Source organism: Mesoplodon densirostris, chromosome 2, assembly GCF_025265405.1.
Source record: "Mesoplodon densirostris isolate mMesDen1 chromosome 2, mMesDen1 primary haplotype, whole genome shotgun sequence".
Lineage (NCBI taxonomy): Eukaryota > Metazoa > Chordata > Mammalia > Artiodactyla > Ziphiidae > Mesoplodon > Mesoplodon densirostris.
The window spans coordinates 121,695,342-121,722,306 of NC_082662.1; the positions used below are offsets into that span (position 1 = coordinate 121,695,342).

The window sequence follows — 26,965 nt, forward strand, 5'->3', positions numbered from 1 at the left end:
AATAATATGTTGCACACATAAAAATTTCTTAAGGCATGAATGGATTAAATGCTCCAACCAAAAGACACAGGGTTGCTGAATGGACACAAAAACAGGACCCATATATATGCTGTCTACAAGAGACCCACTTCAGACCTAGGGACACATACAGACTGAAAGTGAGGGGATGGAAAAAGATATTCCATGCAAATGGAAATCAAAAAAAGCTGGAGTAGCAATACTCATATCAGACAAAATAGACGTTAAAGTAAAGACTATTACAAGAGACAAAGAAGGACACTACATACTGATAAAGGGATCAATCCAAGAAGAAGATATAACAATTATAAATATATATGCATGCAACATAGGAGCATTTGAATACATAAGGCAACTGCTAACAGCTTTAAAAGAGGAAATCGACAGTAACACAATAATAGTGGGGGACTTTAACACCTCACTTACACCAATGAACAGATCATCCAAAATGAAAATAAATAAGGAAACAGAAGCTTTAAATGACACAATAGACCAGATAGATTTAATTGATATTTATAGGACATTCCATCCAAAAACAGCAGATTACACTTTCTTCTCAAGTGCGCACGGAACATTCTCCAGGATAGATCACATCTTGGGTCACAAATCCAGCCTCAGTAAATTTAAGAAAATTGAAATCATATCAAGCATCTTTTCTGACCACAACGCTATGAGATTAGAAATGAATTACAGGGAAAAAAACGTTCAAAACACAGACACATGGAGGCTAAACAATACGTTATTAAATAACCAAGAGATCACTGAAGAAATCAAAGAGGAAATCAAAAAATACCTAGAGACAAATGACAATGAAAACACGACGATCCAAAACCTATGGGATGCAGCAAAAGCAGTTCTAAGAGGGAAGTTTATAGCTATACAAGCCTACCTCAAGAAACAAGAAAAATCTCAAATAAACAATCTAACCTTACACCTAAAGGAACTACAGAAAGAAGAACAAACAAAACCCAAAGTTAGAAGAAGGAAAGAAATCATAAAGGTCAGAGCAGAAATAAATGAAATAGAAACAAAGAAAACAATAGCAAAGATCAATAAAACTAAAAGCTGGTTCTTTGAGAAGATAAACAAAATTGATAAACCATTAGCCAGACTCATCAAGAAAAAGAGGGAGAGGACTCAAATCAATAAAATTAGAAATGAAAAAGGAGAAGCTACAATGGACACTACAGAAATAGAAAGCATCCTAAGAGATTACTACAAGCAACTCTATGCCAATAAAATGGGCAACCTGGAAGAAATGGACAAATTCTTAGAAAGGTATAACCTTCCAAGACTGAACCAGGAAGCAATACAAAATATGAACAGACCAATCACAAGTAATGAAATTGAAACTGTGATTAAAAATCTTCCAACAAACAAAAGTCCAGGACCAGATGGTTTCACAGGTGAATTCTATCAAACATTTAGAGAAGAGCTAACACCTATCCTTCTTAAACTCTTCCACAAAATTGCAGAGGAAGGAACACTCCCAAACTCATTCTGTGAGGCCACCATCACTCTGATACCAAAACCAGAAAAAGATACTACCAAAAAAGAAAATTACAGGCCAATATCACTGATAAATATAGATGCAAAAATCCTCAACAAAATACTAGTGAACAGAACCCAGCAACACATTAAAAGGATCATACACCATGATCAAGTAGGATTTATCCCAGGGATGCAAGGATTCTTCAATATATGCAAATCAATCAATGTGATACACCATATTAACAAATTGAAGAATATAAACCATATGATCAGCTCAATAGATGCAGAAAAAGCTTTTGACAAAATTCAACACCCATTTATGATAAAAACTCTCCAGAAAGTGGGCACAGAGGGAACCTACCTCAACATAATAAAGGCCAAATATGATAAACCCACAGCAAACATCATTCTCAATAGTGAAAAACTGAAAGCATTTCCTCTAAGATTAGGAACAAGACAAGGATGTCCACTCTCACCACGATTATTCCACATAGTTTTGGAAGTCCTAGCCATGGCAATCAGAGAAGAAAAAGAAATACAAATTGGAAAAGAAGAAGTAAAACTGTCACTCTTTGCAGATGACATGATACTATATAAAGGGAATCCTAAAGATGCCACCAGAAAACTACTAGAGCTCATCAATGAATTTGGTAAAGTTGCAGGATACAAAATTAATGCACAGAAATCTCTTGCATTCCTATACACTAATGATGAAAAATCTGAAAGAGAAATTAAGGAAACACTCCCATTTACCACTGCAACAAAAGGAATAAAATACCTAGGAATAAACCTACCTAGGGAGACAAAGGACCTGTATGCAGAAAACTATAAGACACTGATGAAAGAAATTAAAGATGATACAAACAGATGGAAAGATATACTGTGTTCTTGGATTGGAAGAGTCAACATTTTGAAAATGACTACACTACCCAAAGCAATCTACAGATTCAATGCATTCCCTATCAAATTACCAATAGCATTTTTTACAGAACTAGAACAAAAATCTTAAAATTTGTATGTAGACACAAAAGACCCCAACTGCCAAAGACTGCCAAAGCAGTCTTGAGGGAATAAAATGGAGCTGGAGGAATCAGCCTCCTGGACTTCAGACTATAGTACAAAGCTACAGTCATCAAGACAATATGGTACTGGCACAAAAACAGAAACATAGATCAATGGAACAAGATAGAAAGCCCAGAGATAAACCCATGCACCTATGGTCAACTAATCTATGAAAAAGGAGGCAAGGATATACAATGGAGAAAAGACAGTCTCTTCAATAAGTGGTGCTGGGAAAACTGGACAGCTACATGTAAAAGAATGAAATCAGAACACTCTGTAACACCATACACAAAAATAAACTCAAAATGGATTAAAGACCTAAATGTAAGACTGGACACTATAAAACTCTTAGAGTAAACATAGGAAGGACACTCTTTGACATAAATCACAGCAAGATCTTTTTTTGATCCACCTCTTAGAGTAATGGAAATAAAAACATAAATAAACAAATGGGACCTAATGAAACTTCAAAGCTTTTGCACAGCAAAGGAAAACATAAACAAGACGAAAAGACAACCCTCAGAATGGGAGAAAACATTTGCAAACAAATCAATGGACAAAGGATTAATCTCCAAAATATATAAACAGCTCATGCAGCTTGATATTAAAAAAACAAACAACCCAATCCAAAAATGGGCAGAAGACCTAAATAGACATTTCTCCAAAGAAGACATACAGATGACCAAGAAGCACACGAAAAGCTGCTCAACATCACTAATTTTTAGAGAAATGCAAATCAAAACTACAATGAGGTATCACCTCACACCAGTTAGAATGGGCATCATTAGAAAATCTACAAACAACAAATGCTGGAGGGGGTGTGGAGAAAAGGGAAACTTCTTACACTATTGGTGGGAATGTAAATTGATACAGCCACTATGGAGAACAGTATGGAGGTTCCTTAAAAAACTAAAAATAGAATTACCATATGATCCAGCAATCCCACTACTGGGCATGTACCCAGAGAAAACCGTAATTCATAAAGACACATGTGCCCCAATGTTCATTGCAGCACTATTTATAATAGCCAGGTCATGGAGGGAACCTAAATGCCCATTGACAGACGAATGGATAAAGAAGATTTGGTACATATATACAATGTAATATTACTCAGCCATATAAAGGAATGAAATTGGGTCATTTGTTGAGACGTGGATGGATCTAGAGACTGTCATACAGCGTGAAGTAAGTCAGAAAGAGAAAAACAAATATCGTATATTAATGCATATCTGTGGAACCTAGAAAAATGGTACAGATGAACCAGTCTGCAGGGCAGAAACTGAGACACAGATGTAGAGAACAAACATAAGGACACCAAGGGGGGGAAGCAGCGGAGGGGTGAGGGGGTTGGTGTGATGAACTGTGCAAATGGTATTGACAAGTATACACTGATGTGTATAAAATTGATGACTAATAAGAACCTGCCATATAAAAAAATAAATAAAATTAAATTTAGTGCTTCCCTGGTGGCGCAGTGGATGGGAGTCCGCCTGCCGATGCAGGGGACACGGGTTCGTGCCCCGGTCCGGGAGGATCCCACGTGCCACGGAGCAGGTGGGCCCATGAGCCATGGCCACTGGGCCTGCACGTCCGGAGCCTGTGCTCCGCAATGGGAGAGGCCACAACAGTGAGAGGCCCGCGTACCACAAAAAAAAAAAAATTAAATTTAAAACGTTAAAAAATAAAAATAAAAAAATAAAAATTTGTTGAGGGAAGGTCATATTAATTGTTCTTACCATAATAAAATAAAATTTTAAAAAATATTGCAAAGTACTTCTTTGTGCCTACCTCATTGTGCACATGTGTAAATATTTCCCTAGGGTAAATAATAAGTGGAACGTATGGATCAGAGTCTATATATATGTTTTAATTTAAATTATCTTTTAATTTGTATACCCAGTGGCAGAGTATGAGAATATCTATTTCTCCACACTACTGCCAAATTTCATAGTTTCACACAAAATTTTTGCCAATCTGATGGATAAAATTGGTATTCAACTACTGCTTTAATGTTTGTCTTTCTTATTCTAGTGAGGTTGAGTGCTTTTAGATGTTTACTGACATTATATTTTTTCCTCTGTTAAATGCTTTTTATTGACTTGGCCCATTTTTCTAGTGTTTTTTAAAAAAATGATTTATAGAGGTTATTTATTTATACCAGAAAAATACATACACACTGTTTTGTTCTAAAATTTCAAATATTTATCTTAGCCTGTTGCTTGTCTATTAAGTTTATGATGTCATTTACCTCAAAGATGTTTTGAATTTTGATGAAAAAATTTATCATTCTTTTCATTTGTGGATTTTGCTTTCTATGTCTCATTTATGCAGGTTTTCCTTTAGCTCACAGCAGATTCTCAATATTTTCCAGAAATAATTTTATAGTTCTATTTTTACATTTTGGGCTCTTTATTTTTGTGTGAGATATGAAGATACCTTTATTTGTTTTTGAAAATGCTATTGAATCATCTGAAACGTTTCACTGATTCTAAATGCCCCTTTTCTCATATAGAAAGTTCCCACTTATATGAGACTTTTCTTGTGTATATGAGTATTGTCTATTCTCTTCACTGTTCTATTTATCTATTTCTTTGTCAATCCTGTATTTAGGGAGGCCTTTCCTGACCACCTTACCTGAAATAGCCCTCATCCATTCTCCATCACATTACGGCATTTTATTGTCTTCATGGCATGTATATCTCTTTAGGTTTCTTATTTATTTACTTGTTTGCTTGTGTATTATAAGCTCCATGATGACAGGGGTCTTCTCTGCCTTTTTTAGCACCTAGAACAGCACCTAATAGACTTCCAGAAAATAGTTGCTGAATGAATGAATGAAGGCCAATGACTTTTTATTTTTAAGGTTTGAATAAATTTTTTGTCAAAGGAATTTGCACTGTTAAACAAAGAAGTGGGTAGAGAAGGACCTTTTATCTTCTTGAAATTCTTCCATGTATGTTTATGGATTCTATTCACAGGTCACATTGCTTAAATATTGAACCTCTGGAAAAATTCATTCAAAGAGGCAGAAAAGGGTGATGTCTGTTTATTACAAGCTTTGGGGATACTTCCTTTTAGGGTATGGAATTTGGAATAGCCAGATACAATCACTGAATATGTGGCTCAAGACAATCATTAATTCATTCTGCAACTGTTTATCCAGCACTCTGGTAAGTTCTGGGAATGCAATGGTGAGTAAAATAAACATGGAGCTTATGGAGTGCAGAGACTAATAAGACAACCACAACAACAGATATACAATTATAAACTATGATCATTTCTATGTAGAAGAATTATAAGATTCTTTCAGTGTCTGTACAATCAAGGGGGTAAGAGACTATTTCACTGAGGAAGTAACCATTGAATGGAGATTTGAACCAGATGAAGAGAGGAATTAAACTTTTTAACAGAGGCCCTGAGGTGGTAGGAAATGAAAGAAAAAAATGAAAGAAGTCTGAAAGTAGCTAAATAGAAAGTTTGAGCAGGAGTGTAGCTCTGGTGACGTAGCAGAGGCCAGATCAAAGGAGAGTGTAGTTTTTTAAGGAACCTCCATACTGTTCTCCATAGTGGCTGTACCATATGACCCAGCAATCCCACTACTGGGCATATACCCTGAGAAAACCATAATTCAAAAGGAGTCATGTACCAAAATGTTCATTGCGGCTCTATTTACAATAGCCAGGACGTGGAAGCAACCTAAGTGTCCATCAACAGATGAATGGATAAAGAAGATGTAGCACATATACACAATGGAATATTACCCAGACATAAAAAGAAATGAAATTGAGTTATTTGTAGTGAGGTGGATGGACTTAGAGTCTATCATACAGCGTGAAGTAAGTCAGAAAGAGAAAAACAAATACCATATGCTAACACATATGTATGGAATCTAAGGAGAAAAAAGATCATGAAGAACCTAAGGGTAAGACGGGAATAAAGACACAGACCTACTAGAGAATGGACTTGAGGATATGGGGAGGGGGAAGGGTAAGCTGCGACAAAGTGAGAGAGTGGCCTGGACATATATACACTACCAAACATAAAATAGATAGCTAGTGGGAAGCAGCCACATAACACAGGGAGATAAGCTCAGTGGTTTGTGACCACCTAGAGGGGTGGGATAGGGAGGGTGGGAGGGAGACACAAGAGGGAGAAGATATGGGTATATATGTATATGTATAGCTGATTCACTTTGTTATAAAGCAGAAACTAACACATCATTGTAAAGCAATTATACTCCAGTAAAGACGTTAAAAAAAAGGAGAGTGTAGTATAATGAAAAACAAAGACAAAAACAAAATAAACAACAACAAAAGGACCTAAGTGGATTTTAGAGTAATACAAACCCTGGGTTCATGTATGAGTTTTGGTGCCTATCAGCTGTGTAACCAGATCAGTTTTAACCTCTTCCTCCTCAATTACCTTACTGATGAAAACAAACCTCATTGGGTTACTGTGAATATTACATGAGATTGTCCTTGGCATGTGTTAGATATCCATGGTATAATTATAGTACTCCTAGGTTTGTTAATGGTTCTTTTGTTTTGTTAGCTGCTGGACACCCTAATTTTAAGCAAACAAAGCAGAAATAATCACTGGCATTGGAGATTCACAGCCTGCAACCAAGTAAGAGTTTCCAAAAGAAAATTCAGTCAACACTTTTTGAGCAACTTGTGAATCCTTAGTTCAGTTAAAAACTGTTTTTGAACACCTCCTTTGTACAAGATATAATGTATTCTTTTGGAGATACAAGAATGAGTCATTTTGAAGCTAATGATTAAATGGGCAATTTTATAACAATGTTATGGAGGATCTAATAGAAGCAAATTCAGTGTGCGAAGGGAATGAGGTGTAGGAGACAGTGCTTAAAGAAGGAACCACTGGGGAAGGTCATGGAGGGGAGAAAGTAATGGCCAAGAACCCACAAAGAAGGTATCATGAAAGAGAATTGTAACACTCTTCTTCAGAAGTCTGCTAAGAGAGGGTGGTTACCCAAGGCAGTGCTCGCAAGGCTGAATGGCTGCTCACAAGGAGCTCAGATCTTTGTAGAAGGACATCCTGGATCATGGTCATGGGTTAGTGCTAGACTACAGCCAAGATCAATGTCTCCAAGGTCTGCCTGTGTGTTTCTTTTCCTGTTTGTGGACTCATTTATAGAAACGCAGTGTTCCTGCTGCTGGCAGTGAGTAAGCACTGAGACATATTTTATCTCTCCAAATCAATGCCATGAAACTATGGTCATCACCCTTTTGTGGTCTGTGGATCACTTGCCCCTGCTCCCTACCATGATGCCACTTTAGTCTTTTGTATTTGATTAGTTTTCGGCTCCATCCTCTTCAGGCAGAACTATCTGAATACGTTTTTTTTTTTTTTTCTTACCACTTTGGTTGGGTCAGAGTTCTACTGCCTAGAAAACATCATAGAAAGCTCCTGTTTCCTCAAAAATGTCTTAGCTATGTCATCCTATTATTTACTCTATTCCCATTATTGCCCATTAAAATCTTATTCATCCTTCAAGAATCTGATCAGATGCTGATTTCCTCATTAAACCTTCTCTGATCACTCAAGCTTAAAGGGATTTTGTCTCCCTTTATAATTTTTTTTACATATTTTTCCTAATAGTGGATCCAGTGTTTGTTGACTATTAGTGTTACCTGGAAGAGAGTTTCTTTTTTAAATAAACTTTATTCTTGAACAGTTTTATATGTACAGAATCATTGCAAAGATGGTACATAGATTTCCTATTTACCCACTACCAAAGTTCCCCTGTTATTAACATCTTACATTAGTGTAGTACATATGTCATAGTTAATGAACCAATATTGACACATCATTATTAACTAAAGTCTCTACTTTATTCAGATTTCCTCAGTTTTCCCCAAATGTCCTTTTTCTGTTCCAGGATCCCATCCAGGATGTCACATTACATTTAGTCGTGCTGTCTTCTTTGGCTCCCTTAGCTGTGTCGGTTTCCCAGACTTTCTAGTCTTGGGTGACCATGACAGTTTTGAGGATTATGTATCAGGAATTTTGTAGAATTTCCCTCAATTGGGATTTGTCTGATGTGTTTCTCATGATTAGGCTGGAGTAATGGGTTTTTGGGAAAAAGACCACAGAGGCTAAGTGTCATTCTCATCACATCATATCAAGGATACATACTATCAGTGTGACTTATCAAAGTTGATGCTAACCTTGATCACCTGGCTTGAGGTAGAGTTTGTCATGTTTCTCTACTGAAAAATTACCTTCTCCATTTCCATACTGTACTCTTTGAAGAAAGTCACTGTGTGCAGCTCACACTTAAGGAGTTGGGCGTGGGGAAGTGAGAGGGGTGGTTATGCATCACCTCCTTAAGAGTAGAGAGGGCTTACCTGGTGACACAGTGGTTGAGAGTCCGCCTGCCGATGCAGGGGACACGGGTTCGTGCCCCCGTGCGGGAAAATCCCACATGCCACGGAGCGGCTAGGCCCGTGATCCATGGCTGCTGAGCCTGCGCATCCGGAGCCTGTGCTCCGCAAAGGGAGAGGCCACAACAGTGAGAGGCCTGCGTACCACAAAAAAAAAAAAAAAAAAAAGAGTAGAGAGTATCTACATAATTATTTAGAATTCTTTTGCATGAGAAATTTGTCTATTCTCCTCCATTTGTTTATTCAATCATTTATTTATATCAACATGGACTTGTAAGTATTTATTTTATATCTTGAGTTATAATCCAATACTACTTTACTCATTTTGTTGCTTAAGTTGTTCCAGCTCTGGCCACTGGGAACTCCTGTTGCCTCCATGTTCCTTTGCCATATCCCCATCATTTTTGTGTATGCTTTCTCAATTTGGGGCACTAAAAGATTCTCCAGGCTCATCTGGCACTAAAATATTCTCCAAGATCATCATATTTCCTGCCCCAGTCCTGGAATTAGCAGTTTCTCCAAGGAACCCTGGTTCCTTTTATTGGAGAATGGTATTAGAAGTCAAGATCTGGGTACTAGGTTTGCTCGTTGCTATTGGGGTGTCATAGTTTCTAGGCCCTCTTAGCTTATATAGCAAGGAGATAGATATATGTGTGTGTGTACTAACCTGTGTGTACACATATCTATAAATATTTCCATATGTGACCATCTATATCTCTATTAAGCTAAACATGAGTTCATGCTGATGTCTCAACTCTAATCCACTAATAACATGGATTATTCTGGGGGAGCTTAAAAATACAGAATTTCAGGTACCATTCTAGAGCTAATAAATTAGGATAAATATTGACCTTACATCTTTTGAAAGGCAAACACATTAACGTCATTGAATGTTTTTCTTGGGTTAATACTGGAATCAATATTAAAATTATGAAAAAACATTGTAAATATAAGTTTTACTTTATCACCATTCACAATTTGGGTAAGTATTTATCTTACTAAAACTTTGTTACCCACCTATAGTTTGGCTAAGTTTAATTCCTTGAGTATATGATCTAATAGAGTTTGAAAATTCTTATATTATATAACTATTGAATGTCCCAGAGTTTGAAAATTCTTATAGTACGTGACTATTGAATGTCCCATTCAAGTATTAAAATCCATGATTTAAAGTTCTGAATATAGAAATAAACACTGTAAGAACACAAAGATGCAAGTTGTGTTCATTCATGTTGAAAGTATCTGCCTCACTCATTTCCTCTCCTTCTCTTTCTTGTTTTCTTGCATTTTTGGTGGGCTGCAGGCTCCAGTTCCAACACCATCTTCTGAGATGATCCTGATTCCCAGAATGCCCTTGGTGCTGCTCCTGCTGCTGCCTATCTTGAGTTCTGCAAAAGCTCAGGTTAACCCAGGTAACACAGCCATTGCTCAGCCCCATGCTGGAAGACAGCTGAACACTCAAGCCCATCAATGTTCATCTTGGGAAAGCCACTGCTAAGGGGCCCAAAAGGTCATTCCTCCCTCCCTTTTTTTCCCTCCATGGTGAAACCTGGCCATAGCAGGAACAGAAATTACTGTACTCTCTCTATGACATATTGTGAAAGGGCAGTAGGATAGAATAAAAGGAAAATTTTTAAAAATGGGAAGTAGAAGAAGCAAACATTTGCTTCTGCATCTTCTGGGACACCGAAGGAGAGAATTTTTAGATGGCTTGGAGAAATTCTGCAGGTTGGTTTTCTAGTTATGTTTGGCTGTCTGAGGCCTGTATTTTACTTGGATGTCATGTTATGTTTTGGGGACCCTGGTCTTGTAGGATCTCAGGCAGTTTTCCTTTCCTACAGGGTGTGGCCATGCTCAAAAATAGGTATGTTAGTCTCCTTCCCCCAATTTTTAAAATTACATGTATATTTTAACTTTAAATTGAAGTATACAGTTGTATCACTTGTCTATTACCCTAGTAATGCCACTTAACAACTTATGCAAAATTGGTGATTTAGTCTGGTCTTTGTTGGACTATTCTTCTGGTCTCTTTTGGATTCATGCACATATCTGGGAGTAAGCTGGTTATTGGCTCATTGAGGATGGCCTTGGCTCTGGCAACTGGGGCAACTTTGCTGTGCTCTCTTCTAGCAGATTAGTATAGATATGTTTTAATGTAAATTGCACAGCAGCAAGGGCAGAAAGGGAAACATGCAGCATGTTTCAAGCCAGTGCTTGAGTCATGTTCTCTGAGATATCATTGTGCAAAGCAAGTCACGTGGCCAAGCCCAGAGTCAGAGTGGGAGAGCACAAAAAATTACACAGGGAAGGTCTGAATACCTTCAGGGAAGGGAAGGGTGAAGGGTTGAAGTCATTTTTTTCATTTTGCCACAAATATAAGTATAGGAAAGTAGATATAGCATAAGTGCTCAATTTGATGAATTTTACAAACTGAGCACATCCATCTAAGCAGTATCCAGATTAAGAGACAGAACTGTACCAGCACTTCAGAAGCTCTCCTCACACTCTCTTTCAGTCACTTTTCCCCACCCTCACCCCAAGGGTAGTCATTATTTTGTTTTCTAACAACATAAATTCATTCTTCCTTGTTTTGTACTTTATTTAAGTGGAGTCATCTTTTGTGTCTGGCCTCTTTCATTCAATATTTTGTTCATGATATTTATCCATATCATTGCATGCAGTTGGTGACTGTTTCCATTATTGTATATTATTATTTTATTTGAATATTTTATTTATTCAGTCAACTGTGGATGGGAATTTGGATCATTTCCAGTTTGAGCTCATTATGAATAAAGCTCCTATAACCCTTCTTGTAAAGGTCTTTTGATAGAGGTATATACTCAAGTCAAAAGACTTGAGTATATACCTAGAAGTGGCTTATATGTTTCATATAATCTATTTTTCTACATGTGGCCAAAGAGTTTTCCAAAGTTATTTTACCAATATACCACCCCATGGCAGTGTATGAGCATTCCAGTAGCTTCATTCTATATTTGGATTCCTGAGGGCATTTTCATTTCCTCTTCTTCATATAGCATGAGTGTACATTTGTGAAATGCTCACCTTATTACTTTCTTATAATAAGCTTAGTTGGTGTATCCCAGATCTGAACTTTGACACCATTCTTTCATTTTTCTGCTTTGTATTCCTCTCACCAAGTTGAAGTCTGGTTGCCTCCTACTACATCTACCAAGCCCAGTGTCATTCTCCCTGCTTTGGTCTCCAAGGAAGAGTTGCTGTGAATACACAGAATGGTAGGATGTTTTGGTGCTTGGCACACTCATAGAGACTGGTATGACATGAGGCTATTTAAATGACTAAACCAAAAGAGCTAGCCATCTGTGTTTGACAACATCGCTGTAGCCCTGGAACAGAAAACAGGCTGTTTGAAGACAGCAGGCAGTTATCTTTAAAAAAATTTCCCCCATTCCTGGCATCAACTATTTCTACTGGCTCTTTCTGCCAAGGAAAAAGAAATAAAGGTCTTGACTTGCAAAGATCTTTATAGGGACATGGAATATTTGAGGTATGCTGAGGGGATAATACTTCCCTCTACCATTTCTTGTATTTTACCAAGTTAATCTGGAGACAAGCAATGGGAAGCAGTGAGTCTAGTCACAAAGATTGGGGCTCATGGAGGCTTAGGGCTCACACATACTGATGAACTCAGAGTAGGTACATAATAAATGTGTGTTGATTTAAGGATGACTTTTCAGAAGTCCTTATTGGTGTCACCGAAGGACTGAAAGTAATAGAGTAACTTCTTGGCCAGTTAGATTTTCCCCACAGGCTGGCCATTTGGTATAAATAGATGACATGTTGGAGTTAAGTCAGGAGAACTGGGTTGTAAACAAATCTTATATACAATCTATTGTTAAATATTGAAATATGTTTTAATAGATTATTAAATATAAATATTGTTTGGCAAATAGTAACTGGGCTAAGGATTAAATTCAATTAATATATAAAGTCTAAAACAAACACTGGTTTAAGCTCATTTTGAAGATTTCACCATGACCATTGGTCAGTGAGCCTTCTGTCTTAGTATGACTTATTCATAATAAGGATATTGAATATTTTAAAATATCAATCTAGACAAAGATGCAGAAGCCAACAGAGGGTGAATAATGTTGCTATTTAGAGAAATTCTCTACAATTGAGATCCTAAGTGTCCTACAGTTGCCACTCCCATGGAGGCTGCAGAGTAGTTCTAGTGTGATACAGGTCAAGGCATGAGGGCAATTGGGCTGGTGGCTCACTGCTCTGAAGCACTGGAGTTTTGACAGTGGCAGCAAAGCAGGTAGTGGGTCAGGTGATGTTAGTAGCATTTCCAGTAGTGGCAGTGTTGAAATTGGTATTGTCACTATGGGCTGCTGTGGAAGGTTTGCAAGTCCATATGGGAAATACTGACATACAGGTGTGTGTACATAGTCTTGAAGTGTGAAAGGTGTGCCTAGCCCTCTTCTAGCTGCAACAGTGCATCAGGGATTGGGACCTACTGACTGTCAGTTCAAGGAGGAAGTCACTGGAAAAGTTTGAGGCAGTTCCCTCTGTCAACATCTTGTCTCAGGAGAAACATTTAGCTATTGGCATCTGCATCAAAGAATCATACCAACAATTTCTGAACAACATTTCTACAAATCATCAAATGGTTTGGATATTATTAGAACATTCTAATGAATGATTTGCAGTTCATTTGTAATGTAATATTTAACTCACTTAGACAATTATTTTGAGAACAATCCTAGTTACAATCCTGGCTTGGTTTTTTTTTTTAATTGAGATGTAGTTGCTGTACAATATTCTGGTGTACAATGTAGTGATTCACAACTTTTTAAGGTTATACTCCATTTATAGTTATTATAAAATAGTGGCTGTATTCCCCATTTTGTACAGTATATCCTTGTAGCTTGTTTTATACCTAATAGTTTGCACCTTTTAATCCCCTACTCTCCCCTCTGGTATTGCCCCTCCCCCCTTCTCTCTCCCCTCTGGTAACCACTAGTTTGTTCTCTATATCTGTGAGTCTGCTTCTTTCTTGTTATATTCACTAGTTCGTTGTATTTTTTAGATTCCATATATAAATGATATCATACAGTATTTGTCTGACTTATTTCACTTAGCATAATGCCCTCCAGTTCCATTCATGTTGGTGAAATGGCAAAATTTCATTATTTTTTATGGTTGAGTAGTATTCCATTGTATATATACACCACATCTTCTTGATCCATTCGTTTGTTGAAAGACATTTAGGTTGCTTCCCTTGGCTTGGTCTTAAATTAGTTGCATAACACTACTAAAAGTCATTATATTTTTCTTTGTACTTTCTTAATCCTTTCACCAGTAGTAAATGAAGTTGGATTAGATAATGTATGAGATCCTTTGTCACAATCCTACTATGATTTAGTGGTATGGGAACTTTACTGCCCATATTGGAAGATATTGCTAGGCTTTGGGCTTGGAAACGGGGTCCCTGAACTTACATGGTTATTCTTTGTAAGAAAGAGCATTTGTCCCCAGCTCCCTGCCACTTCCCAGGCTCAAGGATCTAAAGTCTGAAATTCAGAAGAATCTTGCCTTTAAGGCTAAGCACATAGGAGATAGCTGATGAATATTTTTACAATTTAAATCCTAAAATCCTCCCTAGTGAGAAGTTGAGTCCAGAAACCCCGCCCCAGCCTAGCCTGCAGGAGCTTCATAGTAATAGAAGCCACCTTCTCTAGGGCATCTTTTTCTCTAGAGGTGGGCCCAAGAGGAAACCTTTTACACAGAAGAAATAGCACAAGCAATGGCTGGGAGGGAGGGAAAGTTCACATGCAGGGTGATGAGCAAAGGATCCAATAGGGCAGTTTTCCATCCTCCAGTAGGGTCCATGGGTCAAGAATCCTCTTTCTTAACTTGGGCTGGGGCTACTGGACTTAATAGGAGAGCCAAGGCTACCTCCATGGGAAATGGACACCTCTAGACTCCACAATGAAGTACAAGAATACTCCTGGCTATTGAAGTTTTTTGATCAGACACCAGGGTCAGGCTCCTCCAGAATGTATAAAACTGGTGTTTCAGTGGCCATTAAGGGTCCAGAACCTTGTGGAATTCCAGGTAGGAGGAAGTAATAGAAGTAAACTGGTTATTCTGAAAACCTAGTCCTGAAAACCTGAAGTCCTGAGGACTCACTCAGCCAACTAGAAAACTGCTGTATGTGAAGAGCACAGGGGCAATTGTCCCCACTCTCCTGGCTTGGGTTGTGACAACTACTTGTGGTTGGAAAAGGGAGAAACACCTCTTCTCTCCAACAAGCAACCCAGGCATTTAGGATCCATGGTACAGAGCCAGGGCAGGGCAGTGCTGGGACTTCCCATTTCCATCCTGGATTTTCCCCTCATAGGAAGCAGGAAACTTGCTAACAGTTCAGAGCTCTTGGGTGGGGCAGTCCTCCTTTGGTATCTAGAATGTTCCCACTTTGAAAGGAGGAACAAAGACGTTAAGGGTTTGAGATTCAGAGAGGAGTTCTCCTCTGGCTCCAAATTGGTTTTCGGTTCATCCCTGTGGTTTTATTCTTTCCAGCATCAGTCCTGCATTCAGTGAGTTCTTAGGGTCTAGGGACCTAGAATGCTGCAATGAACCTTAGAGATATTTAAGTCCTTCCTTCTCATTTTACAGATAAAGGAACTGGGAGTCAAAAGGGGTGAATGGTTTGTCCATGACTGCACACATAGCTAATGGCAAAGCAGGGACCCCAGGCTCCTGTCTCCCAGCCCCAGGTTTCTTCCACCAGACTACCCACTCCTCTGGGAGCCACTTGAGGAAATGATCTTTCTCTAATAATCATGTATAGCTGGACAGCTTCATGGTTTCCTTTCTGTGACTTCTGATGTACATTTATGGGGGTGAGAGGTAATTTGGGTTTAAGGGACAGCCTGAAGCCAAGGAATAGGGTAAGACAACAGGATCCTATAGAGGTCACACTTGGAACCTCGATCTTGTTAGCGCACTCAGCAAGCAAGGCTAGAGCTAGAAGTCCTTCAGGACTGACTCACCCTTGCAAAGAAACCAAGGTACTGGAGATGCTCTGGTGCTTTCTGCACAGAGTTGTCCCCTTCTCCCCACTCCGTCATCTCCCACTAAGGCTGATACCTGCTACACATGTTTCTATACTAAAAATAATTTCTGTTTCCCAGGGTTCTCATTATTCATTTTCTCCAGAGATGTGCTGAGAGGGTTTATGGGGCCTCAACTGTTAATCAGAATGTGGTGCTAGTTCTAGGTTTCTGAAACAAGGCCTGAGGTGCTAAGGCTGTGTGTTTGTACGTATGTGTACGTGTGTACTTCATATGGCTTGAACAGGGCCCTGGGAAGGCACCTCCTGGGTTGAATTTCTCATAAGTGAGCGATGCTAGCTGCTGCCCAGATTGGCTCTTCCTTGCTTGTGTGTTTGTTTGTCGAGTCTAGCCTCAGGGTGGCCTTTGGTATCCTTCCTGCCAGTAAAAGGATCTTTCTCTGGGGATAACAGGAACTCATTTGCCCCTTAAGCACTCTTAGTTGTGCCAAATGGGGGAAAAGAGAATGCAAATTTTGAAGAAGAATACCAACTAATATTTAATGAGCACTTAATATATTCCTGGTATGATTCTAAGTGGTGTCAACAAATATAATCTTCACAATCATCTTATGAAGTAGGTGGTATTGTTATTCCAGTTTCACCGAGGGGAAATTGAGGCCCAGAAACATTAGGTAACTCAAGATTATAGACCTAGCCAATGCTGGGATTTGATCCTCCTCTGGGGAGCACATTCTTGACCTCTGTGCTCTACTGCCTCCTGGAGTGTAAGACTCATTGAATGTTTGTGCTACCCAATCACATCAAGTCTCCAATGTCATGCTGGCTGAGATGGTGAAGGTATGAGAGTGACCCAGAGATAAAGGAATTTGCCAGTCTCAGTGAAAAAAGGAAGGGAGAACACTGAGCTCAAGTAAAGGCACAGAGCCACAAATAGAAGAAACAAGAGGGTGGAGGTGTTTGTCACCGAGAGGTCATAGGGCAAAGATGAGGTCAAGGTGTTGCCATAAACAGGAACCACATGATTTTGGGATCCTCAGTATGTGACAAGTGCTTTCTGCTTAAAGGCTTTGCCTTCACCCAGTGATAACAAAATGCTGTGCCAATGTCTTCCCTCCCAGAATGCACGTTCCTTTTGCTGTAAGATTTCAACAAATCTGGGATCAGGACATTCTAAAATCTAAACAAGCAATAAGCTTCTCTGGGCCCTCTTTCTAGATTGTCCCCTAAATTGGTGTTTCTTCCTGACCCTGAGGTCATATTACAGACAGCGTGGAGAGTATGAGCTGACAGCAGAGTGTGATGACAACAAAGATGGTGAAGAGACCATGGCAACTGAGAGATCTAGATTCTAGTTCCAGCTCTGTCACTATCTAGCTTAGTGACTTTAGCTAAATCTCTGCACCTCACTTTGCTCCCTTATAAAATGGGAAGAATAAACTCTGCTTTCTGTACTTCACAGGGTTACTATAGGGAGACCAAATGAGATAATGAAGTCAATGGGCTTTGGAAAGTTATATGCAAATATCAAGGGTTGTGATTTGTTACTTTTGGAAGAGAAGGAAATTAAAATAACCCAAACACTATAAAACAATAGTTTCTATCAAGCAGATGATGGAGGAGGAAAGAGAAAAAGTGTTCATTAGTGACTTTTATCGTCTGTGTTCTCCAAGAGAGACTCAAGTTACCTTTGGAGAATAAGGGTTTCTAACAACCCTGAACTCCGGCCATCCTAATTCCAAGGGATTCAGGGCCGTGTGCCCAGGCTGAGCATATCCATGACGGTGTATTTTTTCTGAGGAGAATAGTGTGATTGTTGACTTAGCTCTTGGTCTTAGCCAACAGGCCTCTGAAGAGCATGGATGTGGTAAGATAGCCCTCCCAGAATTTTTCAGTGGTTTGGACACATACACAGTAAAGTAAAGCAAAAGTTAAGACATTCAAAACAATGAGGGTTTTGGAGCAGGGGGGCTTAAGTGGGAGGTGATGAGTTGTTAAAAAGTATGCAACTTCTTTTTTTCCTGCTTCACAGATGTTTATGACTTTGGCTATTGTCTTATTTGGTGTGGTGTGGATCTCTTGTGTCCTCATGATGGACACCTATCACAGTGCTTGGCTTATAGAGGCAATCAATAAATATTTGAGGAATAAAAAGAAGGTAGCAAAGAAGGGAAGTTAAGAAGCTCCCAGGCTTCTCTGTTTTTTCTAAAAAAATGGATCTAAATTATGCCATGTGAGACTTGATCTCACAAAGATGTTCAGAAGCTGAGAAGAGGCCATACGATATCATCCCTTTAAGTGACGGGAGTGCAAAGTAGAAGGATGATAGACTGAAGTTCCCTGAGCTGCAGCTACTAATGTGCAGTAAAGAGATTCAGCCTCTGATGTCTGAGGGCTGAGAGAGCCCTTCGCCTTGCAGAGGTAGAGTTCAGCCTCTGTTTATTCCTAAAAGCTTAAGGTCTCCCTCCTTTGGCCTGTGGGCAGAGCATTTTAGTGATTATAAATAAAGAAAAATGTGCTTAAGTTTACCCAAATATGTGTAAAGCTTTTACTCTTGACTTTTCAAGGGAGGGATTCAGATTTAATCTTTTGGGTGCTGTAAGCTGTAGTCGATATATAAGGTCTAACAATGAAGAATATCTTCTATGTATAAGCATTGCTAACTTAAGAAATGGTTCATCCTGGCATAAGAGAAGCCCTGGCTATGGGGACAGGCTAAAACCACCTTGAGAAAGCTATAATATTAGTTTGTTTGTTTTTAGTAGGTTAGACCAATACTTAGGACTTTGTCATAGCTTTTCTTATTGAAGAACTTGCTCAATAGTGATGGATGGCTATCCTACTACTACTATACTACTAGTACTGCTACTACTACTACTGCTACAACTACTAATTATAACAGCAACAATGACATGGTATATCTATGGCTACTGGTTGTATTTCTTGATTAAGTAAAATTAATCCTTAATTTCTTTTATGAGGATGAATCTAAATTCCTCTCTTGAAGTGCCAAGAGTAAGAAATTTACAAATACTGGGGTAAATTCAAACAAATTTTTCTTTATTTATAACCACCAAGATGTCCTGAAATTGACTTGGCCCACTTCTCTGTGAGGCTAGGGTGGTCTTCTCTTTAGAAATGTGTTTCGATCTTTGATTTTCTTAAGAGGAGGTGAACCCAAAGTCCAGATTGGCCAACAGTGAAAGCAGTTGGATCTGTCTTTACTTGGTAGGGTAGAATTTCTCCACTCTGGGCAATTGGTAAGGGTATAAGCTTGGATTCTTGGCTATTCAGTGCTTTTTAAAAACTCCTGTGTTTTCTCTGTGGCCTCTCTTCCTGGTGGGTCCTGAACTCTAATCTTTGTTTTGTCAGACTCAAAAACTCAGTTCAGCCTTTCAGAGGGCTTCTCCTTAGGTTTCTCCACTGCGCCTCTACACAGCACCATCATTTGGCAAATGTGCTGAGCAAGAAAAAAGCCGCCTGCTAGGAGGATCCCAGGTCTACTTCAAAAGCTCTTGGATTTTATCCTCTGGTGACCCTCTAACCAGTGCAAACCCCAGAGTCAGCCTCTTGCCCTTGCCTCCAGTTGACAAAGGGCTACACATGACTACAGAAGTTATGCCACCTCTCCGATTCTCCCTTCTCTGAAGCTTCAGTTTCTCTGTTCTCACCACCTCAGCAGCAATCAGATGCCTTCAAGTAGATGATTTGTGAATTTTATTCAGTTCTTCCAGTTATCCTCAGGTAGAGGGTTACTGTAAGCTACTCCATGCCACCTGGAAACAGAAATAAAAAGTTAACTTTTATCTCGTTGCCATTGTGATTCATATTAACTGATTATGCTTTGCTTTTCGAATTGGCTAGTAGGAAGCTCAGAGACAAATTTGAGGCCCATCACCAGCAAAAGGTATAAAACCAAATGTAATATTTTGGATATAAACCTTAGCTCCATCTTATCTTATTGTCCCTGTTCTCTTTCCCCTTACCCACATTTCTCCACTTATTTGTCTGTTTATTTATTTACTTAGTATCTTATACAGCTTTGGAAACCAATTCCAATCTTTTTTTTTTTAGAATGATCAGAGTAAAAATAGTTAAGAAAATAACACCTAACCTTTATTAAATGTTACTGTTCTAAGCATTACTCTGCTCTAAACATTACTATCTAAGTACTTGACATATATAACTCATATTTCCTTACAACATTCTTATAAACAAGTACTATTATTACCGTTAAACTGAGAGGCTTAAAGCTTAATTAATCTTCCTAAGGCCATAAAACCTTTGAATTGCTTAAGAAAACATGAATGTAATATCCCCTCTCCTTCTCCTATATCATTTACTGAGCCCTATTGCCTTCCAGGAAGTGTGCTAAGTTCTTTGAATACATTATATTAAATCTCCACAACAACCCTGCTTGGCAGGATTATTAAAAGACTAGGAAGTTGAGGTTCAGAGAGGCTTAGTAACTTGTCTTGGGGGTCCCGCAATTTGGAAATGGCAGAATCAAGTTTTAAGCATAGACCTATTTTGATTCCAAACTATGCTGTGGCTTTCTTCTCAACTCCTGACTCATGGCTACCCAGCTGTGTCTTCAACCTACCTCCCTGTTGAGGGAATGAACACACTATTTTACTACGAGTCTTTCACTGACTTTGTTAACCAGGAAGAAGAACATATCTTGTCTGACCCTCATCTCAGTACCCAGAAATCCAATATAGCTTGGGTCCCCTCTTCTGGAGCTCTGCAATAACTGTTTCTGGAAAATATTTTGGGCTTTTAGGAAAACTGCAATTCTAAAGAAGTGTTCCTAAGGGGAATTTAGACTTGGGAAAAAGAGGTCTTGGCAAAATAGCTTCATTGTACCTAGAGGAACCCAAATAATTTTCCTTGGCACCTAGCAAGATCCCTTTATGTAGATATTTCCCTGCACAGTGAACCAGTCTGAAGTAGCCTGCTAGGTGTAGCTTATGGAGAGAAAGGGCCCAAATAACAGCTTCTTTAACTAGACCACCTTGTCCTCTCTGGAGCTGAAAAAACTAGGTCATGGTAGCCTGAGCTTGAAGAAAGAGGAACCAGGGCTCAGGGGATCTGAATTTCAGTCCTGATTACCCTAGTCAGCTGTGCATCCTTGAGTAAGTCAATTCACATTTCTGGGCCTCAGAGATTCTGATATTTAACATGGAGCCGTTGAAGGGATTGGTTTCCTAAAGTTCTGGCTCTAAAGTTTTATGATTGCAAATGTTCCTTTAGGCCAGAGACTGTCTTGGGTCCCCTGGTTGACCCTAATAACTGCACCCCACCCCTGTCAGTCTTACCTTGCCTGTGCCCAGAGAGGCCCAGCTGTCAGCTCTTCATGCCTCCGGCCTTCTGTGTGTCGTGTATGTGTTTTCTTGGAAGCTGCATATAGGACACTCATTGATGGGGGCCTGTGGTCTGGAGCTAACAGTGAGGTGGTAAACATCATGGAACAAGCAGCCCTTTCAGGCTCTCAACTTTGGCAGCACAGTGTGAAAATAATTCTTGGAAGCTGGGGCCTGGTGGCCGCTGCTTCTCCTCAGCCTGCCTGCCAGGTTCTACCAGAGATCAGGATGGACCGAGCTCCCGCCTGGGCATGTAGCAGCCAGTACTGGTAGTTTTCCACTCTGAGAAACTGGAAAAGTGGGTTGGCTTCTCTGTCCAGGAGACTGGTGGATAGTGGAAGCGTCAGGAAACCACCAAGACAACTCAGCAGGCAAAATCAGGTGATACTTCTTTGCTGCAGGGTCTCTTGCTTCCCTTGCTATTTTCTGCCTTTTCATGCTGCTTTATATTTCATAATGTGGAGCTCAGAGGCAGATGGATGGGCTCTGATAAACGATGAGGTAGGCTTGGGGGAAAGCAAGGGGACCTGACAATTAGGACTTGGCAATTCTGAGCCTTTGCTATTGGCTGGGATGCCTTCCACAGAAGGAGTTTACCAAAATAGGCATATTCAATAGGAAAACCACATTGGTACTGCTAAGAAGTGCCACGTTGGTTGCCCTGGGCCAAGGTTCATCCTGGTTGCAAAGACCCACTAGGATGAGAAAGGCCATCCAAGATCATCTTGTCTGTTTTCCTGTGTACTTTCTCTGAGGCCCCTGGCAATACTGATTCATCAAGACACTTTGCCTAATGGCTGCTTCGCTGGCTCTTGTCTCTGAATTCCCTTTCCTCATCCTTATATTCCTTGGTCTCAACTTCTAGACCTCCAGCCCCACTCCACTGTCTGAAGAGGGTTTATAACACTTGTGGCCCAGAGCCTTATTCTAGCTTGAGCTGGGGATCCTCCACTGACTAATATTCATGTCAGAATTTCTCTTCCTTTCATGCAAATGCCCACAGAGCCCTTGAAAGAGCATCCCTGCCACTCACTGTCCTCTGGAGATGGTTGTGAGCTGGGAACAAGATGGCGTTCACTCTGACAAGCCTTGACCCTTGTTGGGGAAATGCAACTGAGCAGGGTATTTTTTCAGGAAACATGGGCTGAGTATCTTTTGTGGCCAGGCACTTTGGGAGGTTCTGGGGCAGAGAAATGAATCAGTTGCAGCACCTGCTCTGAAGAATTCAACTTGTGGTTAAGTTCACAGTCTCCATTCATCCATCCTTGCATTCATCCTTCTGTCCATCTACCCATCTCTCTATTTCTTTGTCTACTTATTTATTTGCCAAATGTGTGTTGAGCATCTAATGGTGCTCTGTGTTGGCAGATGGTGAGGGGGAAAAGAAAGAATCTGATATGATTACTATTCTCAAAATTGCTTACAGTTTCAATAAGCAGGTAAACAAGCACAAGTAAAATGGAAACTCTCTGGTGAAAGTTGTTACCTAAAAGAACCCCCCATTTTCCCCACCATCACTTTTATCCTCATACCATGTTTTAGTGTTTTCCATAGTTTTGTCACACTACCTGAAATAGTAATAGCTAATAAGAGCTATAGTCAAATAAACAATTTGATTGCCTATTTTTTAAAAATTATTTATTTTTGGCTATATTGGGTCTCCATTGTTGCGCACGGGCTTCCTCTAGTTGCAGCGAGCGGGAGCTACTCTTCCTTGTGGTGCACGGGCTTCTCATTGCCGTGGCTTCTTTCGTTGTGGAGCACGGGCTCTAGTCATGTGGGCTTCAGTAGTTGTGGAATTCAGGCTCAGTAGTTGTGGCACATGAACTCAGTAGTTGTGGCTCTCGGGCACTAGAGCGCAGGCTCAGTAGTTGTGGCACACAAGCTTAGGTGCTCCGTGGCATGTGGGATCTTCCCTGAACAGGGCTCGAACCCGTGTCCCCTGCATTGGCAGGCAGATTCTTAACCACTGCACCACTAGGGAAGCCCTGATTGCCTATTTGATTGTTGAAAATCTATTGCCTTTTGTCTCTCTCCCCTACCAGAAAGTAAGGTCCATGAGATAAATCATTTTCTCTATCTTATTCACTACTGTGTCTTCAGAATAGTACCTGCCACATAGCAGAACCTTATTTATTAAATAAATACACAAATAGTCATTAAATAAATATACTTGTTAAATAAATCCATGAACAAATCCATGAATAAATCCATTAATAAATCCATGATAGGTTGCAATAAAATATGTAACGGCCCAGGCTTACAAGGAAGTCTCAGATGTCCGCTGCCTGGTTAAATGTCATTAGTAGGGGCTATCCTTCTGTAACTTCCCAGGCCTTTGTTTTTAAGTTCTGTAATAATAAACAACATAAAACTCTTCTTTTACCACTTTTTCAACAGATATTTATTAAGGACACAGTTAATGCCAGACACCCTACTAGAAACTAGAGAGACATCAGAGAGAAAGATAGACAGGATCCTGCCCTCAAAACATGTACTGTTTAGTGGAGAGACTGAAATTAAACAATTAGTTGTTCTACAAGTGTGAAAGGTGCTATAAAGGAAAAGAAGTGTGTTATAAGCATTTAACAGAGATTTCTAATTTAGCTGGGGGCTCAGAGGAATTCCCTAAGGGAGGCGTGTTCTGAGAGCTAGAGGATGAGCAGGAGTTAGTAGGTAAAGGAGGTGAAAGGAAGAACATTTCAGGCAAAGGGTACATCATGTTTAGAGAGACCTCGAGGCTGGAAGGTACTTTGTATCGTTGTGAAGTTGAAATAAGACCAATGTGCTGAGATACAGAGAGCAAAGATCGGGGATGTCCCAAGATGAGGCCACATTATCCTGAGAAGAATGAGAAGCTGTTAGAAGGTTTATGTTAGGATAAGACTTTAGGAAGCTCACCTGTGCTACTATATGGAGAAGGGACAATAGGGGAACCAGGAAGAAGAGCTAGAAGGCATTATAGTTGTCCACATGTGAGATGGTGGAGGTTGGGCCCTGCATAGGAGGTGTGGGGAAGGAGAGAAATAGCTGGACTTAAGAAATTTGCAGGTGATAAATTTGTGGGATTTACTGATGGGCCCAGTGATTCTCAGAGGCCAAGTTTACATCTCACCCCTTGATGGCCTCTGAGCAGAGGTAACATGTCACCTATCATCCTGAATTCCTCCTCTCCAATAACTCTATATCCATCTCCAGGCAGAGGTTCAGAGGCCCTGCTCTTGACTCAGGGAGAGCCCTTCTAGTTTTTGTCAATGTTGTTGCCACTGTGCTGTCTACACAGAATGGGCTTAAACCCTTCTGTGTGATGCTTTGGTGTGATGGAAGGGCTGGGGGGGGATGAGGACGAGGGGAGCTCTGACACATTTGCATTTTTTTATGTGGAGAGCTGAAGCCTCATCTTCTCCCCCAGTTCCTCTAATTATCAAACTTGATTGTGCATCAGAGTCACCTGGAGGGCTGGTGACACCATACTTTGCTGGGCCCCATCCCCAGAGTGTCTGATCCAGTAGGACTGGGATGGGGACTGAGAATTTGCATTTCTACCAAGTTCCTGGGTGATGGTGACGCTGCTGGTCCTGGGAGCATACTTTGAGGACCACGGCTCTAACTCAACGATAGATAAGGAGAACAGAGCCTTCGGGAGGGAGCTGATACTCGTTTACACCCAGGAGAGTATCCTATATGGGATCTCAGTCTCTCTCTCTCCCTCTTTCTCTGTTAAATAGGGTAAGTTCTTGTAAGACTTTAGTTAGAACACAAAATAGAAAGGATCCCTGAGCCCGGGAAATATAATGGAACTGAAATGAAGGCAGCTATAGCAGCAGCATCTCTGTTGAAACTTCTTGGTTGCCGTTCCCAGGATAAGCAGTGCCTTGGTGGGGAAGTTCTTTGCAACAATATCATGATTCACCCCATGCGACCCTCCTTCCCCATTTCTGGTTTACTTTACATGTTCTAGGAAGCAGTTCTCATTACGCTCATAGCTCAGTAACTAGAGATACATGATAGACAGGAATGAAAGCCCAGTGGGACTGTGAATGAGGATTTCTCTGGCTGTCTGGCAGAGTCCCAGAGGATCATCCTGGGTCCAGGCTGGGAGGGATCTGGGAGCAGTGTGGCTGCACAGCAGAATCACCCGGGAGACTTTAGAAATATGAAGGTTCCTGGGCTCAGCTTCAGATATGCCAAAGACAAATCTCTAAGAGGAGGCTCATACATATGTATTCTAGAACCTTCCCAAGTGATTCTAAAGTAGTTGGTCCATGGACTGTTTTTTTTTTTTTTTTTTTTTTTTTTTTTTTTTTTTTTTTGGCGGTACGCGGGCCTCTCACTGCTGTGGCCTCTCCCGCCGCGGAGCACAGGCTCCGGACGCACAGGCTTAGCAGCCATGGCTCACGGGCCCAGCTGCTCCGCGGCATGTGGGATCTTCCCCGACCGGGACACGAACCCGTGTCCCCTGCATCGGCAGGCAGACTCTCAACCACTGCGCCACCAGGGAAGCCCCATGGTCTGGCTTTTGAGAACCACTGCCTTAGAGAACGTCTACTCTGACTCCCTTGTTCTCCACAGGAAGAAACTGAGATCTAAAGAGGGTGTGTGGAGTTTGCTCAGATCCCACATGGTTTAAATCAGGGGTGCTCAACCCCCAGGCCTCGGACCGGCACCGGTCCGTGGCCTGTTAGGAACCGGGCCGCACAGCAGGAGGTGAGCAGTGGGTGAGCAAAGCTTCATCTGCTGCTCGCTCTCCATCGCTCCCCATTGCTCGCATTACTGCCCGAACCATTGGTCGCATTACTGCCTGAACCATTACCCCTACCCCCCACGCCCCACCCACTCCCTGCCCCTCATCCATGGAAAAATTGTCTTCCATCAAACAGGTCCCTGGTGCCAAAAATTTTGGGGACTGCTGGTTTAAGTGGTAGAGCCAGGAATGAATTTGAAATCACTTGATTTTCAGAGGTTGTATAGTTTAGTGAGGTCACAGCCTCTAGAGTCAGATTCTAATCTGAGTTAGCATTTACTCAGTGAAAGGTCTTGGGCAGTTATTTAAACTCTTACCAGTAAAATGGGTAATAAGTGGGAAACTTGAAATAATGAGTGACAAAATGCTTATCTCGTTGCCTGCACTTGATAAATGCTTCTAAATGGATGCTATTCTTACCATATTTCATTGAATTTAAGAAACTTATGACTCTAAGATGTATCATTACTTTCTGTGCCTCTAAGGAAAAAAACAATACAAAACAAAATTATCTATGACTCACTATTTGCTTGCAAGATGCACTCAGATTTGTAGAGATGCTAACATGTGAAAAAAAAGGGAAATGTGGTATTCCAATTCTCTTTCCTCCACCCTATGAAGGTTATTATGTTATTAAATTAAATACTTCAACAATAAATGCAGATTTCTGAAGAAGAAGCACACAGTGTGCTAGAAGAACAGCAAAGAGGCCAGCATGGCTGACGGGAAGGGTAGGGTGGAAACGAGGTCTAGGACACTCAGGGCACAGATGATGTGTAAGGATTTTGAATTTTATTATGAGTGAGATGGGAAGTTAATGGAG

The 26,965-nt window shown here is 40.3% G+C and overlaps 1 protein-coding gene across 3 annotated transcripts in view; it reads left to right on the plus strand.

Annotated features, from left to right (window-relative positions):
• Positions 1–26,965, plus strand: part of DDR2 (discoidin domain receptor tyrosine kinase 2) — a 151,247-nt gene that overhangs the window by 88,945 nt on the left and 35,337 nt on the right. The window contains exons 1-2 of one of the 3 annotated variants that reach the window (XM_060090851.1): positions 10,307–10,390; positions 12,138–12,232. The exons of 1 other annotated variant lie outside the window; for it this stretch is intronic. Coding sequence is in view for 1 of the 2 variants with exons in the window: in XM_060090848.1 (XP_059946831.1) it covers positions 10,309–10,390 (82 nt within the window). In the remaining variant the exon portion in view is untranslated. Of the gene's footprint in view, positions 1–10,281; positions 10,391–12,137; positions 12,233–26,965 lie in introns of those variants that run through there. One more of the 3 variants, XM_060090848.1, reaches the window with a different exon arrangement.